The sequence below is a fragment of the Perissodus microlepis genome, chromosome 20 (genome assembly GCF_051167445.1).
Source record: "Perissodus microlepis isolate ML-2025 ecotype Zambia chromosome 20, ASM5116744v1, whole genome shotgun sequence".
NCBI classification, from domain to species: Eukaryota; Metazoa; Chordata; class Actinopteri; order Cichliformes; family Cichlidae; genus Perissodus; species Perissodus microlepis.
In genome coordinates this window covers 31,287,470-31,305,930 of record NC_140480.1, presented here as the reverse complement: position 1 = coordinate 31,305,930, position 18,461 = coordinate 31,287,470, and the positions used below count along the sequence as shown (strand labels likewise).

At 41.9% G+C, this 18,461-nt stretch overlaps 1 protein-coding gene and 1 long non-coding RNA gene across 2 annotated transcripts in view; both read right to left on the bottom strand.

Annotated features, from left to right (window-relative positions):
- Window positions 1–1,543: 1,543 nt before the first annotated feature.
- LOC146364915 (uncharacterized) lies at window positions 1,544–5,228 on the bottom strand. The gene is made up of 2 exons (XR_014798956.1): window positions 5,145–5,228; window positions 1,544–3,171 (listed from the first exon to the last, which is right to left on the bottom strand). It is a non-coding gene; the product is annotated as an uncharacterized LOC146364915 (long non-coding RNA).
- Window positions 5,229–6,365: 1,137 nt separating this feature from the next.
- The window catches only part of fam120c (family with sequence similarity 120 member C), a 39,476-nt gene continuing 27,380 nt past the window's right edge, over window positions 6,366–18,461 (bottom strand). Inside the window, exons 12-17 of the mRNA XM_084916226.1 lie at window positions 18,151–18,265; window positions 16,627–16,836; window positions 14,274–14,511; window positions 13,620–13,755; window positions 12,747–12,810; window positions 6,366–12,635 (exon numbers count right to left, since the gene is read on the bottom strand). Coding sequence (XP_084772352.1) covers window positions 12,381–12,635; window positions 12,747–12,810; window positions 13,620–13,755; window positions 14,274–14,511; window positions 16,627–16,836; window positions 18,151–18,265 — 1,018 coding nt within the window. The 3' untranslated portion in view covers window positions 6,366–12,380. The remainder of the gene's footprint in view (window positions 12,636–12,746; window positions 12,811–13,619; window positions 13,756–14,273; window positions 14,512–16,626; window positions 16,837–18,150; window positions 18,266–18,461) is intronic.

Here is an 18,461-nt window from a genome sequence, read left to right as displayed (position 1 = left end):
CCCATATAGCTATGCGATACCATCCCTGAATCTTTTGTAGTTTGACAACGCTCACAACCCTGGACCCACTGCTTGATGTCAGAGGACATCCCTGGCCAGTAACAGTGCTGTCTGACCAGTTCGGTGGTATGCTCATGGTCCTGGTGCAGCTGTCTCAGCTGAAGTCCCAGAGACTTTAGAGCCTCTGGGAGGACAAGTTGGAGCACTTCCTCACCTCCATCAGGACGTGAAGTCTGCCGATAGAGTATGCCATCCTTCTCTACCAAACGGTCCCACTGACGTAGCAGAACCATAACTGGCTTGGGAACCTCGCTACTCTCCCTTGGAGATGGCGGAGACTACCTTTTCCAAAACACCAAGAAATCCCTCAGGTGTGGATCAGCCTGGTGTCCTCTGGCAAATGCTAAACGTCCTGCATGGTGTTGGGCTGTAAGCACAACCCCCACCTGTGGACGTTGGGCCCTCATGCCACCCTCATGGAGTCTGTTTCTGACTGTTTGAGTAGACACATGCACATTTCTGGCCTGCTGGAGGTCATTTTGCAGGGCTCCTGTTCCTCCTTGCACAAAGGTGGAGGTATTGGTCCTGCTGCTGGGTTGTTGCCCTCCTACAGCCTCCTCCACGTCTCCTGGTAGTGCCTCCATGCTCTGGACACTACGCTGACAGACAGAGCAAACCTTCTTGCCACAGATCACATTGATGTGCCATCCTAGATGAGCTGCACTACCTGAGCCACTTGTGTGGGTTGTAGACTCTGTCTCATGCTACCACTAGAGTGAAATCACCACTAGCATTCAAAAGTGACCAAAACATCAGCCAGAAAGCTTATGTACTAAGAAGTGGTCTGTGGTCACCACCTTGCTAATTGCCTATAATTTCCACCTATTGTCTATTCCATTTGCACAACAGCATGTGAAATTGATTGTCAATTAGTGGACAGTTTGATTTCACATAAGTGTGACTGACTTGGAGTTACATTGTGTTGTTTAAGTGTTCCCTTTATTTTTGAGCAGTGTATATACATCCCAAAAGGCTCACACAAGCTAGGTCCCTTAACTTTTGGTAGCTGTTGAAAGGATTAAGTTGTGGCATACCAATGGCCAGAAATGCCATTATTACATCATTATTACTTTATCACAAAGTCAGGGGTGATCTGAGACGAGTGCTGCAAGGTACACTGTGCTGCAGAAGTGCTGTTGCTTTCCTCCATCTTCAAAATGCATCACCCTCCAGGACCTGAAGATCAGTAAAGCACCAGCCAAACCAATCTTAATATTGGAACAATATTATAGTTTGATGTTGATTTTCCACCACCTTTGCACCAGTGGTTAATGTTGAAACAATAATAAAATCATGATTAAAAATCAACAGGACTTCACAGATATTTCAATCAATACTAAACCACAGCAAATTACCATCAGTCTTTTTCAGAGGTTTATCATCTAAAAAAAAAAAAAAAAAAAGGATACAATTTAACATGTCCAAAATAATATCTCTATAACATTGAGTGCCAGACCTGATCTAATAAAAAAAGAGAGACATCTTTGCATCAATTAGGAAAACAGTTTATTTTATGAAAACATTTTTTTGTTAAATCTATTATTTACACAGTGTTTTCAGTTTACTCTGTGATGGGGCTGGACCCCCCAGGACCGTGACTCAGATGTTGCAGGACACTAAAAGCTGTAAGGCTTGCAAAGAAACAACAGAGAAGCACCTAGAAACACTGTGAGACTAATTAACAGCACCCAGTGCAGGAGGAGTTTCAAGTGAAACCATTGTGAGACCTTCTCTCTTTAAATGCCCTCTTTTGCTTAGTCAGGCCCTTATTTTTTCTCCCAGCCCAGTTAGGTCCAGAGGCCAGCTCATTTGTAATGGCATAGGCCAGCATGCGACAGACTTGCACCTCCTGTGTGGTCCCTCCAATCAAAGAAAAGCCTTCCAGGTTTTGAATTAGTTTTCTTCTCTCTTCCTGATAATTTTGACAATGGAACAAAACATGTTTAATAGTTTACTACTACATTTCCCCATTTGATTTTTCCCTATAATGAACAGTGAACTGTCCGAATCTGAATCAAGATATTGTCTCTTCTCTCCTGGTTCTCCTACTTTCCTTTGAATAGAATAAAACCATCTCCCTGTCCTCTCCTCCTCCCACCGCTTTTGCCATCTTTCCCTTGTTTTCTGTTTTACCATGCTCTTCATTTCAGCTTTGCTAATACTGACATTTAAATCAACTTGATCTCCTTTAGCAGCCTGCTTTGCAATTTTATCTGCCACCTCATTGCCAATAACACCATAATGTGCTGGTATCCATACGAATTTAACTATCAGTCCCATCATATTTATTCTGTAGATTGTTTGTAAAATCTCAATTAAAATGTCTGGTCTGGCATCTGAATGACTTATCCAAGCTGGTCAATGATGAACGAGAGGGAACAGATTATAGTCATAATGGCTTGTTATCCTCCACCCACTGAACAGCTAACAACAATGCCAACATTTCCCCTGTGCACACTGAAAGTCCATTATTGAGCCTTTTTCCAACCTTTATCTTCAATTCTGGAAAATTGAATGCCACACCCACTTGATTGCCTATATATTTTGCTGCATCTGTATAGATTTGTTCAAAATCATAAAATTGATTAATATAATCCTGCACTATATAGGAATTCAAAATAAATTCCTTGTCTTTGAAAACATGCGACACTGAAACCACCACGTGTGCTGCAGGCACTTTGGAAAATCTGATCACATTTCCACAGATAACCTAAACAAGGATCTATAATCCAAAATAATAGAAGAATGATTAAATATTTTTTAAAAAAGACCAGTAGAAAGCTACAACACTGGAACAAATTTATGACCAAAAACCTGAGGAGGTAAGACGATGGAGGGGATGGTTTTGGTTGCCGTGAGAAAGACAGTAGGCTGTATAGTTATCTCCCAGATCTGGTGTGATCCTAAAACTATACAAACTACTACCTCATTCCACAGCTCCCACTTTCTCCCTCAGTCCACCCCGGTCATATATTAACTTTATATGAGCATAATAAACATGGCCCTGCACTCTTGGAAACAGGACAGATGACCGGTCTTCAGAAAATCCTGCAGCCTTCTTCCCAGAAGCTCTTTGTTCTTGAGGATAGGTAGGCATCTCCCAGGACAAACCTAGGAGAAAAAAAAAAACAAAAAAAAACAGTAGTAATAATAATAATACATCTTTAAATGATCACAACCAACAAAACCTGAACAAAACAAAAAGCATCAAAGAAGAGTCGAATAAGATGTGGGAGATGGTATGACGCATCATTTGAAGGCCAGCAGAAGGTGACATTAGATGTGCTGCTAATAAAACGCGTGAATTAAGGTGTTTGTTTGCGGTACCTTTTAAACTCATCTTTGCTGATACTGTGTTTGAATATTATCACATGTATCTGCACTACATAGGCTCAGGATTTAAGGGCATTTCCTGTTCTACATGCAATATATTTTTACAAAGCAAGAAAATTCTTCCTGACAGTGAGATACGAGAACAATGAGAGCGAGCAGATGTGGGGAAAAAACAAACCCCAAAACAGTCAAACAGGGTTTTTAACATTACTTCTCTGATTGTTTAGTGAACTTCTGTCATTGTCACTGAACCCTGGTAGATATACAAGATATTAAATGGTGGATGGCTCAGAAATTCCTGCAGCTAAAAAGGAGATCATTACCTGCCCTCACAACCATGTCAGAAATGACGCTTTCCAGTTGTGTTTTATTCAACAACTCAGTATGATTAACTCAATTTTATAAAAAACAAAATCTAGGGACAGCCATGCATGCATTAATCTCCTCAAGGTTAGATAATTGCACTTCATGACACACTTTCACACAATATAACATGAGGTTGCTCTGCTGACCATCCCACAGTCTTGGCTAAGAACCAAAGTGATTGGGCTTTTTCTATCAGGACACCCATCCTCTCCCTGAGGAGATCAGTTTGACGAGCACACTGTTATCTTTTATATCCGTCTTAAAGACATTTTTAAAGCAGGTTTTTATCTCTTTAGTGTCCATAATTGTTTTACCACCTCCTCTACATTTTTTATTTGTGCTTTTAAAATACCTGCATTTCATTTTTAACTGTCCTTATTTCCCCTTTTAACTCCTTCCTCTGCCATTATTCCCCCACCTCATGATGTTCACTTTTTCCTCGTCATACATTTTTTTATTTCCTCTGTCACATTATTCTTTACACATCAAAATCAACAGACATTGTGACGGTCCATCTGGATTTAAATGATAGATTCACACAGTTAACAGCGTGGAATAGTGGTCAAACATTAAGTTTTAGTCATTCTTGATGGGTCACATCACACTGGCCACTAATGAGTGGCATGACGGGAATCTGCAGTGTCTCTGGATGCAGCTGCTTTTTGAATTGAAAAATGAAGAATGTGATACAACACCACAAACCTACAGCTGAACCAAATCCAACATGCAAGCTTTTCCCCGTAACAAAAGCCTTTACGTTTTGCTATTTCTCTGTGGGCGCTATCCAAACACAGCCATTTCTAAACATCAATTTGTGTTATTATATTAATAAAACGCAAATGAAACCCTCAGCTTTCTGCCTGTGTGGTGATACTAAAGGTTTGGGTGGGCCCCCTGCAGATTTTCACACTTCAAACTGGTTAGTCTGATGTTTGGAATGACTGCAGTAAACGATGTGGAGTCACTATTTTAAACATGTACGCATAAAGTGTGTGCGGCAGAGAGTTAAACTAAAGCAAGGATCCCGTATCATTCTACATTATTAGGTGGCGCTAACATGCTAACCCGAGCACAGTCTCAGCCTCTGGAAACATCGGCTGCTTGGTTTACAGTAACCCTGTCCCCGTCAGAATCACAGCAGTATCTGTTAAAGGAGGATGGAAAGCAGCCACTGTCACCGTGTGTGGAATATTTATCTGCGCCTGCCTCAGAAGTAGCTATCCCCTGTTAGCTGACAAAGCTAGCTGACAGCTAGCTCGAATTGGCGGTTCTCGACCTGCTGTCATATCCGCACCGCACGCGACAACACACACCTGCCTGTAGGCTCGGTACTTCCCCCCGTAACTAGTCGAGTGTTTGGGTGCCGACCTACAGCAGTGGTTTACCTCAGAAGCCTCCCTGTAGCCTGGGTGGCCCCCCATATCATCGTCGCCATCTTTCCGAGCGGAGCGGTTTGCAGCCAGCTGCTGATACGCACAAATATCGCGAGATTCATGTGTCGTGCCGGGATTTTTTATTTTTATTTTTTTAACGTGTATATAATCACCGAGCTTATAAAATATCAAGATTTCCCACTTTCAGGACTTCTTACTTCATAGTGGGCGCCAATAATATGAAAATTTGGGGGGTAAACTTCATGATAGATTTAGGCGATAGATTTAGTGGAGTCGTTTTTTTTTTTTATGAAGTTCCCGTCTGAAAGTCACTGTTAAGCATAAATTAGCAGAATGCTAGAAAATTAAATTAAAATTTTATGTCTAGAAGACAGTGTAAATAATAATTTTAAGCGCTTAGTTCTATCATGAGCGCCCTCTGCCGCTCTCCAACGTGAATTGCAGCCAATTTCTACACAATGGGATTTAAAGGAAGTGGAGTCACTCTCGATAGATTGGCTCCGATTTTACATACATCTTCAGCAGAGGTGCTTTTTACTTCTTTATTTAAAGAATTTACACCTGGGTCATTTCTTATAAAATCATTGGGAAGAGACTGAAGTAGTAACACACCAAGAAGAGCGCATCTACTGATGGTGAAGATTTTGAAACTTAAATTTCAAAGCCGTAACACACATCTGCGAGTACTGAGAAAATTATTTTAACACAGAAGGAATTACCTCTAGAAATTCGTTTTCTCAAATATAAATATGGATAAAAAGGATAAGGTTGAACTTTTTTTTTTTTGACCAACCAAAACAATATGACAGGACCCTTAAAGCAGGGGTGGGGAACTCTAGGCCTCAAAGGCCGGTGTCCTGCAGGTTTTAGATGTGTCAGTGATTCAACACAGCTGATTCAGATGGCTACATTACCCTACTCACCATATCTTGAAGTACTCCAGAGGGCTGGGAATGAACTAATCATTTGATTCTGGTATGTTGACCCTGGATGATATCTAAAACTGCAGAACACCGGACCTTGAGGCCTGGAGTTCCCCACCCCTGCTTTACAGGTTATCCAAAGTGGACTTTTGGAAGTTTCCTCCAGTGAATCATCAGCGGGTTTTTTTTCTTTTTAAAATCCCTCTACATCACAGACATTACATTGGTGCAAGTTTTGCTAATAAAAGCCCTCAAAAATTCAATGAATGAAGACACAGGACACAGGAAATACTTTTTTTTACTAAAAGAATAAATTTTATTTCAGCACTGTAAGTCATTTCCCAACCAGTACAAACATGACTGCCATCTTTGTCTCTTTCTGAACCATTCCTCCCCTGCCTCTGTGAGATCAGACCACCAACAGCCAGACAAATTAAAAACAAAAGAACAAAAAAAACTTTCTCTCACCTTTCCACAAACCGTCTGGTGCTTCCATAATGCTAACAATGATGACAAATTATACCAACCATAATTATAACAGCAATAATGATGATGATAATATTTCTATAACAATAATATTATGGATAAATTTTAACCCTTTTTTCGCTGCACAGGTAGCTTTTGGGTGGTTCTGGGTACTGATGCATTGACCGATGTGATGTGAAACGGCCCCCAACTTGATGGGGACTCGGCCACGAAGGGAGGGAGGTGGAAGGGGGGGACAGGTTATTCTGAACCTTCTGGGGGGCTGTTGAGGGGGGGGAGAGTGGCAGTGTAGAGAGAGACAGAAATTAGGGACCCTTATTCAAACCGGACAAAAATGCTGTGAGATTTCCTGGACAGATACAACCCAACCGATGACTCCTTTCTGTATGACAGAAGATAATACTGTTTCATTTCTACAATAATACACGCACACACTCCTGTTCTGGGGCTTTTGCTTCTCTTCAGAGGATGCTCCCGTTTTCGTAGGCAGAGAGGTGGGGGTTACTTTTAACCAGCTTTATGACACAAATACTATCATTTCAGTCAGAGAGCAAGAATTTTCCTCACAGCGCTTCAGCTGAGATGGTTTAAACCTCCTGATTTAAATCAGAAACTGGAAATAAAATTTTATGATGATCAAAGCGAGATGTAAGCCATGGATTGGAATTTGTTAACTAGGACTGCAGCTAAGGCTTGCTTTATTGATTCCTTCAAAATAAAACAGCTTTTAGCAGAGAAAATGTCTTAAAATTTCTTCTTTTTATTTGAACAAAAGCCTCTAAACCAATAAATGCCCTAACTAAGATGGAAAATAATTTTTATTCACTATAAAAACAGGATGTTGACCATGGACTGGGATTAACTAACAAGGTCTGCAACTTGCAATGATTTTCACTACTTATGTCAAAAGTAACAGACAGCATCTTAAAATCTCTCAACTGTCTAAAATTTATATATTTAGCCTAAATCATATCCGATCATGAAGTGAACGATGCAGCTAACAATTCCTTTAAATATGACTTAATGATTGCACTAAAATGTGCCAGGAAGTAGCTGTATTTTCTGCAGCTCGATGAGACTAACGTCAATTAGCTTGTTATGGTTTAAACATACAAATGTCAGAATAAAACACTAATTTCCACCAAGAGATCGGCCCTACAACTACCAAATATGCATTCTGATTAGTAAGTTTTGTAGTAAGTGACAGAAAACTGCTCATCTTGCAGCAGCAAAACGGCATAATTAAAATTGCAAGTTCAAGTCCACAAAACTATGAGATTCTATCAATTTTTTTTGTATGAGAAGCCCGAAAGCTCTGAAAGCAGATCCTCATGGCTAAAATGTTTATTTCCTTGATGTGAATAAACCTCCTGGATGGTCGATCAATCTCAGATTCGCACTGTGAGGAAAACAGTCTCTCTTTCCTCCGCCTCAGTGCCCACGTACAGCATGAAAAGACCCGTTCAGCTCAAGTCCTGGGAGCTAAAAGACAAAGTTTTGAAGAAGAAGAAAAAAAAAAAAGCAAAAGAGGGTGCCAAGAAGCTCGGCGTGACAGAGAACATATTTGTCAGGTGTCGTTCCTTCTTCCCGTGTGTGTGGTTACTTGTAATAATTTGATGTGATGGGAGCAAGTGGAGCAGTTCACATCGCCTAAAACTTCACCGTGAGGAGCGAGCGGGAGATTTTGATGAGACGCTCACTCGCCGCCCGGTCCGTCTGCATCTCCACGAAAACCACAGTATGAAAAACAACAAAAATAAAAATGAAACACCACACCGTTACCTCACAGATCTGTCGGATAAATCACACGTGCTGTAATGTCATTATACATATAATCATCAGAAACTTATTACTCAGGGTGTTGGGGCGGGGAGCTGTCAATGTTGGGCAGGGGGAGGGGCTATAGAGGAGCTTGTTTTTGGGGGGCGGAGGGATAGACGGGGATACTAGGTGTACTTTGGTTCTCAGGTGTTCACAAGAGATATTTCGCTGCTTTGTGCAAGGGCGCAGAGTTGAGCTTTGATTAACGACGAAGAGCGAAAACTCGTTATCGGGGATAATATGAGAATCGAACATAGTGCAGACGACGATTTTCAATCCGAAAAAACGGGCAATATTTACTTACGTACAATAATAAAACGGTGAAGTGGTCTACAGATGCCATATAAAATACAGGTAAGGAAAATGGCGATCGTTACAGTTCAAATCTCTAGGTTGGCTAAGCGTATTTCAGTACTAACTGAAGCGATGGTAGAAGGATTAGATTAGAAGATGTAATAACATTAAAAATAGTAAGAAAAAACACATTTTGCACAATTGAATAAAACAGTTTTGATTTTTTTTTCAGATTTTTTTTAAATCCACTCTGGCTAGATACATACAGAAACTGATTATCAACGTTAATATAACCTTTACTGTTAGTTGGGTTGATTAAGGGGGCGGGGCAGCCCGAAGAGAAAAAGAGAAAAAATAAAAACGGCCAATAGAAACGGTCCTAAAGGGGCTAACGGAGCGGCAGAGGAGGAGGTGAAAGGAAACTGAGATACAGTGGGAGGAGGACAGGGGTGGGATTAACCTGTGTGGAGGATATCTGTGTGCGTGTCTGCAGTGGGCTTGATTTATGTGTCTGTGTGTGTTTTCATGGATGTAAGTACTCTACAAGGAGGCCGAGGAAAAATTTGAGGGTGGGAGAAAAGAATAAATGGATGAACAGCGAGAAGAAGTGTCATAGCAGGGGCGGGTTAGAGGATAACAAGCATAAAAATCACTGATCAAATACCTATCAAACTAAAACAGACGAGGACAAAAGAGGGACACTACATCATGTGTTGTGTTGACTTTTTTTTTCTTTTTTTTTTCCAAACTACCTACTGTGTAACTCAGGATTTAACATCTATATATCCGTGTGTTTATTATGTGCGTGTATTCTAAAAATGTGTCAGTGTGCGCGTGTGTTTCTCCAATCTGTGTCCATGCAGCAAAAACTTGAACGTGAATGTGGGATTTATTTTTTTTTTCTTCCTCCTCGCGGTCAGTAGAAAGTGTTACCAAAAAAGATCTCCGATGAACTGACGACCACTCCACTGGGAACTGAAACTGCACGAAAAGAAATCACTTCAGCACGAAAGCAGAGAGAATGCCGCTGGTAACAAATCAACTGATTCCTCTGTGTGTGTGTGTGTGTTTATGTATTGTGAACATGTGTGTATGTGTGTGTGTAACTGTTATCTGGCGAGCGAATCGAGAGAGGGCATCAAATACCAGGTCACACTCTGGATCGCCGCAGAAAAGCCATCTTCTAACAATGTACTGCTGCAATACACGTATTTGTAGTAATGTCAAAAGTTGAAAGCAGTTAAGTATATGACTCCTAGTAATTCTAGACTTAGTATTTCGGCCAGTGGAGCTATATTCTCTAGCCTAGTCTTGGTGTCTGTTTTACAGTCCTGTGTTAAGCCCCGACACTGTTTACCTACTCTTAACCTAAGAACACCTAAAGTGCTCGTAGATCCCTACCCATTAACGGCTAACTAGTCCGAACCTTTTTTTGATTTCATTTGGTGTTGGTGTAAGAGGCGGCGGCGTGGCCTCGGCGGGCCTACGCTCACGGCTGGGTCGACTGTCAGCGTGTCACTGTAAATGGCTGAGTTCATAACAGAGGGGATGTCTGACGCGACTACATTAACACTTACTTATATATATTTATATATATAGTCAGGGTCTTCTGTTTCCTTCAAAAAACAAAAAAGAAACGAAAAAAGAAAAAAAAAAAAAAAGCATTTCATAGGAGCTTTTTTCTTCCGTGTCAAATTTTGTGGCACACGATGAAGCGCAAGTCATCAATGTAGTAAGAAAATAAGGTGCTTCTTTGCTGACTTGCCCTTTTTTCCATGTGACGAGTTTATTTCAGCCTCTCTATGTACGTTTTAGAGAGATTACAACGACCATGGCCAGCATCTCTCAGGCAGTATCTGTCGCTCTACTGCTTTGACGTTTGCAGTTGTGCTACAGCTAATCGTTAAGAAGGTACATGCTTGTATTTTGTCAGATGAGACGTTACTGTGTGTGTGTGGAGGTGGGGGACACATTTCATTCTCTACAAACATAAATGCTCTAATAAAACATTTCCTAGAAGTCTCAGATTGTGAGCGGCACGCTCGGGGGTCCGCCACGAGGCCTCCCTCTCCCCTGTCAAGTGACGATGCGGTCCAGCCCGTGAAGGCTCGCGCCACGCTCGGCTGAGGCGCTTCAGGGGCAGGGAAGTGCTTCCTGCTGGTCTAAAGTGACACACCGGAGCTTCGCCGAGCAGCGGCTCTCAGTGTCGGGCATTCGTAATGACAACAGCTGCTCAATCTTTTGAGGCTTTGCTGCCACGCCCCTTTTATATCACATATGTCTTATGAAAATACACTTTGGAAATAGTTTTTAAGAAATCTGAAATGATTCCCAGGATCTCCTCGACGTGGACGATCAAGACTCCTTTTAGCTTCATAGCAAAGTGAATGTATGAGGGCAGTCTGAGGGGAACTCTGCCTGGCAGCAGTCGCCCAAAAACCTCACCGCTCATTTCCATCTTTTACTGGACAGTTTCCATTTCTACGTTTTTGGCCTTTAACTGAAGAAGGTGCCTCAGAGAGGTTGTCATTTCTATATCAACTGTTAGAGGACTGTCCAGTGTGGTTTAACATTTTTTAAAACAAAGTGCTTCTTTGTCTGAAACCACTCTGTTCACATTCTGACGTCTCTCAAATAGATCTCTACCTTTAAATGTAGATCTATGTGTCATAATGATTTACTCGGGCGCGGGGAACGCCCCTCACCGACTGTCAATTCAACTGTCTAGGGGCTTGTTGAAATCCATTATATTTAAATAGAACATTAAGTGCTTCTGCTGGGGTAGTACAATCAAAGCTTTGGGAGGAGGGGAAGGGGGCGGGTGAGGGGTGGGACAATAACATAATAATGCACTTTTTTTTTTCTTTTTTGGAGGGTCGGGGGAAAATCTTGCATACTGTAGGGCTTAAGGTGCATAAATTCATGGGATCTCTTAGCACAGCTAAGTACTAGGCTATGCTACACTGGGCAAAGTAAGATATCACACTAATGCCGTGGTGGTGCAGAAGTGCTTCAGTGACTGATTAACCAATCAAATCAATCAAAGAAAAAAACTAAAACAAAACAAAAAATAACGGGGTTTGATGCGAGTGCTACCGCTGCATGTTTAGCAGCGCTGCCCGCCGACCTGGTTGCAGAATGGAGTTTGGCGAGGGTCGCTGCACAGAAGAGTCAGACTCTGAACATCTCTGACCTCTCGTGAGGTGGCTATGGCAACAAACCACATCAACATACAACGACTGCCTGTCACCGTTGCTGCATGCTTAACGTTTGTGTGCAGACAGTCGAACAACGGGACGACTGAAAAAACGAAATAATCAAACTGTACAGACAGCCCTAATAAACGGGGGCAGGATTGATTAAAGATGTGGTGGTGATGGGGCGGGGTTTTAAGCTTATTTCACTCTGAGTGCGGATAGGGGAGGATTTTTTCTTTTGACAGGTGGGGCGCTTACGGACTCATGGAAAAACGTCTCTTTAGAAACAATGTAAAACCATATGAGAAAACTTATAGGGGGGAGGGGGGAACGGCTAACTGGTTTAGCTAATCACACGTCGCAGCAGAGGAGGCGAGGACGGGCCTCCCGTCGCCTCCTGCGCCGTGTGATGATGTGCACAGCTAGCAGACAGGGCTACAAAAACAGGGAAAGGCAGTCGAACACAGATAACTCTCTTAGAGCAGCACATCCTGATAAGGATGCCATCACTCCTCCTTCTGTAGTGCTCCGTCTGACGGGCAGTCGTCAAGGCAACAGGGGGCCTCCACTTCCACCCCCTCTGATTGGTTGTCTCTGCTGGCTAAGGCACACGGGGTTGGCTGGGCCAGGGGAGTCAGCTCCAAGGGCTGGCCGATGGCGGAGGCTGCTGAGCTGCCATTCAGCTGCTGAGAGGCAACCTCTGGCGTGGAGCCCACCTCCTCGGAGGGCTTTGGGGGACTGCTGGATGGGGGGGGGGACGTCTGGGGAAGGAGAGACAGAAATGTTGGAGTGCAACAAAGTTGACGTCCACGCCTGATTTCAGTGTTCACCTGAGAGTACAGAGGCTTGTCTGCGTTTGTCTGCTGTCACACCTGTGTTCTGTTGGCAGTTGTCTTCTTCCCTCCCCTTAGTTTTGCTGGAGTCTCTTTACCCCTCCTGTGGTGCACAAAGAGAAAGGCTTTTTAAAAAGGTCTCCACTGGGTTAACATTACAGTTCTTTTAGGTCGGCTCCAGTGCATGTAGTGGCTAGTATAACCTTTAGGCCTTTGACTAGAGATGAACTAATTGGTTGGTGACCAGAGCCAGCTGATCAGCCTCAAATATATCCAGTTCTGTAGCTTTACATTCAGTCTTTATAGAATGATTTTACATAATGTAAACAGGAGGGAGGGAAAAAAATACTACACACTAGTCTAAAAGCAGGAAAACACAGGAAAACGGTCAAAACAACTCAATATTCAGGATGAAACTAAATGCTGTTCTACTTATCATGTAGTTGAAACCTTTATTTAGATTCTTCAAAAAATAACCAACTCATATTGCACATTTGGGATGGTGACTTCACGGCGGTCATCTTTTGTACAGGCTATGATTGGCACAGGATTTGTTTCATTAAGTAGTGATCTCTTTTTACAACTGTCTGTCCTTGAAGTCCGAACAGTAAGAGCTGACTTTACAAACTTGATCCAAGAAAGAGGAGATTGATGGTTTTCAGAGGCTGAAGAAGACTCGTCACTATAAGAAAGATGAATTTTGAGAAGAATTTGTTTCCCTGTCAATGTAGATTTTTATTACTTTGATATATTAATTATATACCAGAGCTGTTAATAAATGGAAAGAAGCCCAGAGACTATGGCTCAAACGACGTCATGACTTTTTAAACTCAAGCCGTTACAGCCTTGGCAGCCCTGAAGCGCTTATTCAATGTGTTCATTTTAATTGAAAAAAATTATAGCAGTACTCACCCTTTCCCGGCTCCCACTGACACCACCTGCATGTTCAAGCCCCCTCTCCCACGGACTGGTTTGTTGCCAGCCCACTGACCAACCACCATGCCAGCGATCTCCAGTTTCCCTCCCTGAGGGGGGATGGACTGAATACCTGAAAGAAAAGATTGCAAAGTCACTACACACTAACTCCCTGTGTTCCTGTTTTATATTCCATATTATCTTAATAGAACATAAACTGCGTATTTATCTATATTCTACCATGTTTTGTCACCTAGTAGATAACCAAGCACACAGTTTTATACCAACAAGAAACTGTACAACATTAGTCTGGAGTCAGAAACATTTTCTTGTATCAATTAAATGTAACTGCATTACATACAGGACAACTTTCTGTTCAATCTGTAAATGGAAATCTATTCTGCTTTATACTGAGGTCAGTGTATATTCAACGACTACTTGAGTCATACAAATCTCAGTTTTCCGACTGCTCCAAATGCTCAAGAAGTATTTTCCTGCTTTGTAACTCACAGAGTGGATATTTATAATATGGTCATCTCAGAGCTCAAGTGTTTTGTTTGCAACGTGTACAATCAGAAAAAAACTTGCTTAAAAGAAGTGGGAAAAGAGCTAAAACTACTTGTTTCAAACAGTGGATGAACTGTGGCATACCTGGGAAGCCTCGGGGTCTGTGCTGGGCTGGGTGGTGTGGATGATGTGGGTGATGCGGGGGCATGCCGCCCATGGGACGGGGTGGGTAGAGAGGAGGCATGGGGTAGAAAGGGGGCATCATGGCAGGGGGAAGGAAGGCAGGAGGTGGAAGAGGTGGTGGTGGAGGAGGAGGGCGAGACAGGTTAATGCCCTCGAGGATCGCCTGGCGCATCTTCTCGACCTTGGACACCAGCTCTTCCTGCAGAGAAGAAAGAATTACGGCTGTTAATACGCGACAGATACAGAGTAGATCCCACTTTCTCTTTAACTGTCACTTTTATTATCCATAAAACTGGAGTGGGCATATTGATGTATGAAAAAGAAAAAAAAAAAAGAAAGAAAGAAGAAGAATTGAGTCTCAGATCAGTTGGAGATCAAACCTGCCAGAAACGACCACAACAACAAGCAGAATACTGGGTAAAATACTTTTTAAATGAATAATAATAATAATAAAAAATAATAATAAAAATAAGTGTTTCTCTCTGATGGCGACTCAGTGCTACGTTTTTCCTCCCACGCCAATAGTGTAACTCCATACATATAGATATCTATTAACTTATCTTCCTCCAATCTCTTATGTATGCATCTATGTGGGTCAGGACGTAGTTAGTTGTACTCTCACAGTTCTGGATGTAGCATGCACCACACTCATTAAACTCCCCCCCCCCCCCAAAATCTATCCTGCTTATTTTACCGTGTCCTGTTTCCGAGGCTGCACATCTGCATTCTGTCTTATTGAAGTTCTATTTTTGCAAAAAGTTAAATATAAATATATTCTTGCCATATGGTAAGTCACTTTATTAAAAAGGTTTAATAACATATGAAACACAGCACAAGCCCATTTTAGCCCATGTGATACCGTCACAATGATTTCAAACACAATTTTTATTCATTTTCCATCTGCTGTCATTTCAGCTGTGAGGATGAATAAAGCTTTTTTCTGAAGCTCTTTATCACAGGTCTGTGTGCTTCCTCCTGTACTCATTTTTCATTCTGTTCTTTTAATGTCTACTTTAAAATTTGGCCATGGGATAACAGCTGGAAACTTTGTTAACACACACATCCAGAGGGATGGTGACTCATTTGCACTTCTCCTGATAAAGTGAACTGAGCAGCCAGCCTCCACCATGGTCACTGATTAGGGCTTCAACCAAAAAAGCAAAACAAGTCTTTAATTCCTTCAATAATTCAGTTTTGTATTCGTGTTAATTCTTATAGTACTTTCTATTTTTTTATTAATTTAGCTGTTTTAGCATGCTGAAACATCGCTGCCCTAGCAAGCCAGCAACAGAAATATAAGCAAGTTAAACCGATCAGTGATATTCTATTAATGTAAATTTACAGTACCCTACAGGAACTAATGCGTTAATAAGGCAAGTTTTGTATCACGGCTGGGTAAGCTGATACTGTGTGTTTATTTTGGAGGTTTTAAAGGCTTCGTTTGACTGGAACAGCACAGTAACACTGGAATGGACCTGAGCTCAGAGCGCTGCAGTAAGCATCAGGCCCATGGGTTGCCAGATGAGCTACATGGGTGTCCTATATGAAGTGTTACACTAAGGTTCTTAAATAAAGTAATATTTGTACGACCACAGTCATTAAAATGGTCTCAATTTTGACTTGTCTCAATGTCTTATTTGTTTCTATCCCAATGAAAGTCGCCAAGAAAATTTGTGGTTTATATTTTTTGAATGTTTTTTTGGTTCAAAGGCAGTGTAGAGCAGATGGACTGAGGGTGGAGTTGATCGACCATCCCAGTACATGCAGCGTGCTCCAATCATTTACAATTGTTACGTTTTTGTGTTATTGTTGGGGGGGGGGGGGGGGGGGGAATAGGACAATTACAATATGTAACAAATTTAAAAAAATATATTTTGAAGGCAGCTGACTTAATCTTTTTTTGACTCCTAGTTTTTCTTGTCCAACATCCCATTTTATTCACCTCTGTGCACTCCCATTTTCTATAGTTATTGGTTTGTGCCCTGTATTTATTTCAAACAGCTGTTATCTTGTGTTTTTATAAACTGTATTGGTGTGTCCAACTTGAATGGGCAGAGTAACTGTAAATCATTTTGAATCAATATTACACTTCAAGTCTTAAAACAAAAGAAAATATGGACTTCCCCATCCTGCTCTTTAAAATAACCTTTACAAATTTCTTAAATTGTGGGGGAAGGTGGAAAAAGTACATTTTAAAAGCCATTTACACACAGAGCTGTATAATGACTGGACTACAATTCACCCTCCAACAGGGATTTTGGACATGAAAGACAAACGATGGTCACACTCAGCCCTGCGATGCTCTGCTTCGTACCTGCCCCTCACACATGTCCAGCAGGGCGGCTCGGTCGCGGGCGGCTCGGGCCAGTTTGCTCTGGAACAGTTTGCCGTCGAAGAAGCCCCAGGGGCAGCAGTGTTCCCACGGCAATGGCTGACCGCAGACATCGTTGATAAACAGCGCCGTATCGACGCCGGCCATAAAGAGAGCAGCCAGCTGCACGCCGCGAGCATCCACCTTCTCCACCTGACAGCCAACACACAAATGAAAAATGACAGCATTTAAGAGGTGGGAACAAAAACGAGAGCAGAGAGGTGACGGCGCTGAAGAGCTGCGAGGTCTCTGCGACACGCACGGAGGAGACTCTTCTCAGAGACTTTAGCTTATCGGGGATTTTACTGACTCTACAGAGTTTCATAAAGGCGCCTACACACTGCGCTCTCCGGAGGTTCACTGCCACCCACATCACAGCTGATGCATGTATGATGATAATCAATACCTACTCAGGGCCAAGAAGCACATCGCTACTATTCATTTTCACGCTACTTCCTCCTTGGCTCAGTCGATGATACATCATTCAAACAAAGCTTCTGTTAAAACTGAACTAAATTTTCCTTCCACAGTTGAATCTTAACTTTTTTCGAGGTTTTTTACCGCCACCTTTTCTGTTTGGGTTTATTTTGTTGTTTTCACATTTAATGGTGCATGATTGTGCATTTTGGCTTCTTGTGGATCTCCTGTTTTTTTATAACCTGCTTCACATAGTACAACCAGGATTTCAAAAGAAAACTTGAAAAACGTGGCAATGACTTCACTGAGTGAGTTCTGATGTTTTTGTAGTTTTCTGGAATTAACTTCTGGAGTTGTGACACATATCCTTAAGGAGAAACATGGAGCATGTCGAGGATGCATCAACCATGACCATGGCATGAAAACCTACGCAAAAGCGAGAGTGTTTGCAGTCAGCTGGCAGTTTGGGTACGTCGCGTCTACCTGCGGTGAGCTCCTTTGCCGATGGAAGCGGAGTATAAAGTATGTGATACAACCAGTCAGTGGGATACTCTTGATTCGTTGGTCCGAGCCAGCCGTGGAGAAGGGCGAAGTTATAACAAGTGTCCATTAGAGCCACAGCCTGTTCTTTTCATGCTGTATTTTTCATTTTTGGTATTTTTTTATTTTTTTTTGCAGTTCTCCTATTTCTAGTGAACTCTGCCGTCACTCCCTCCCTTATTTCAGTCCACTTGTCAACCGGTAAGCATTCAGCAAACGCATTCCCCACCCAATTCCAGCGACATGGAGTTGGCATCTGAGGTGTGTGAAAACCCATCTCCACTCACCATTCAAATGGAAACATATACGAAGACAATAAATTACACTTTAACATGCCATTACATTCTTCCCTTATTAACCAAACTGCCTTCGATTGAAAGGATGTTTTATTTTTCAGCACTTCAGTTTTCTCAAACAGCACCAAGACATAATTTACACCACAAAGCAAGAAAAATAAGTGCAGGAACAACACTTATTAATGATTATTCCCTGAAAGGAGGGGACTCTCACCTTCAGCTCCTGTAGCTGGTCAGGCTCATAGAGCTGGCTGGAAACAGCTTGGGCCAGGAAGGCATCGAGCTCATGTCTCTGGAGGATCCTTCCTCCAGGCCACTGCATCATATACCTGATAGAACAATAATTAATTCAAACAGTGCCCTGGAATTTTTCAGTTTTAATAAGCAACAACAGAAGCAAAAACTGTAGTTTTCTTTCATTCTTCAGGGAATATGACATAACAGTTCTCAGAGACACACACTTATATTTAAATCAAAAGGATGACAAGAGTGCAGATTTCGGTGAAAAAAAGAACAACAATAAAA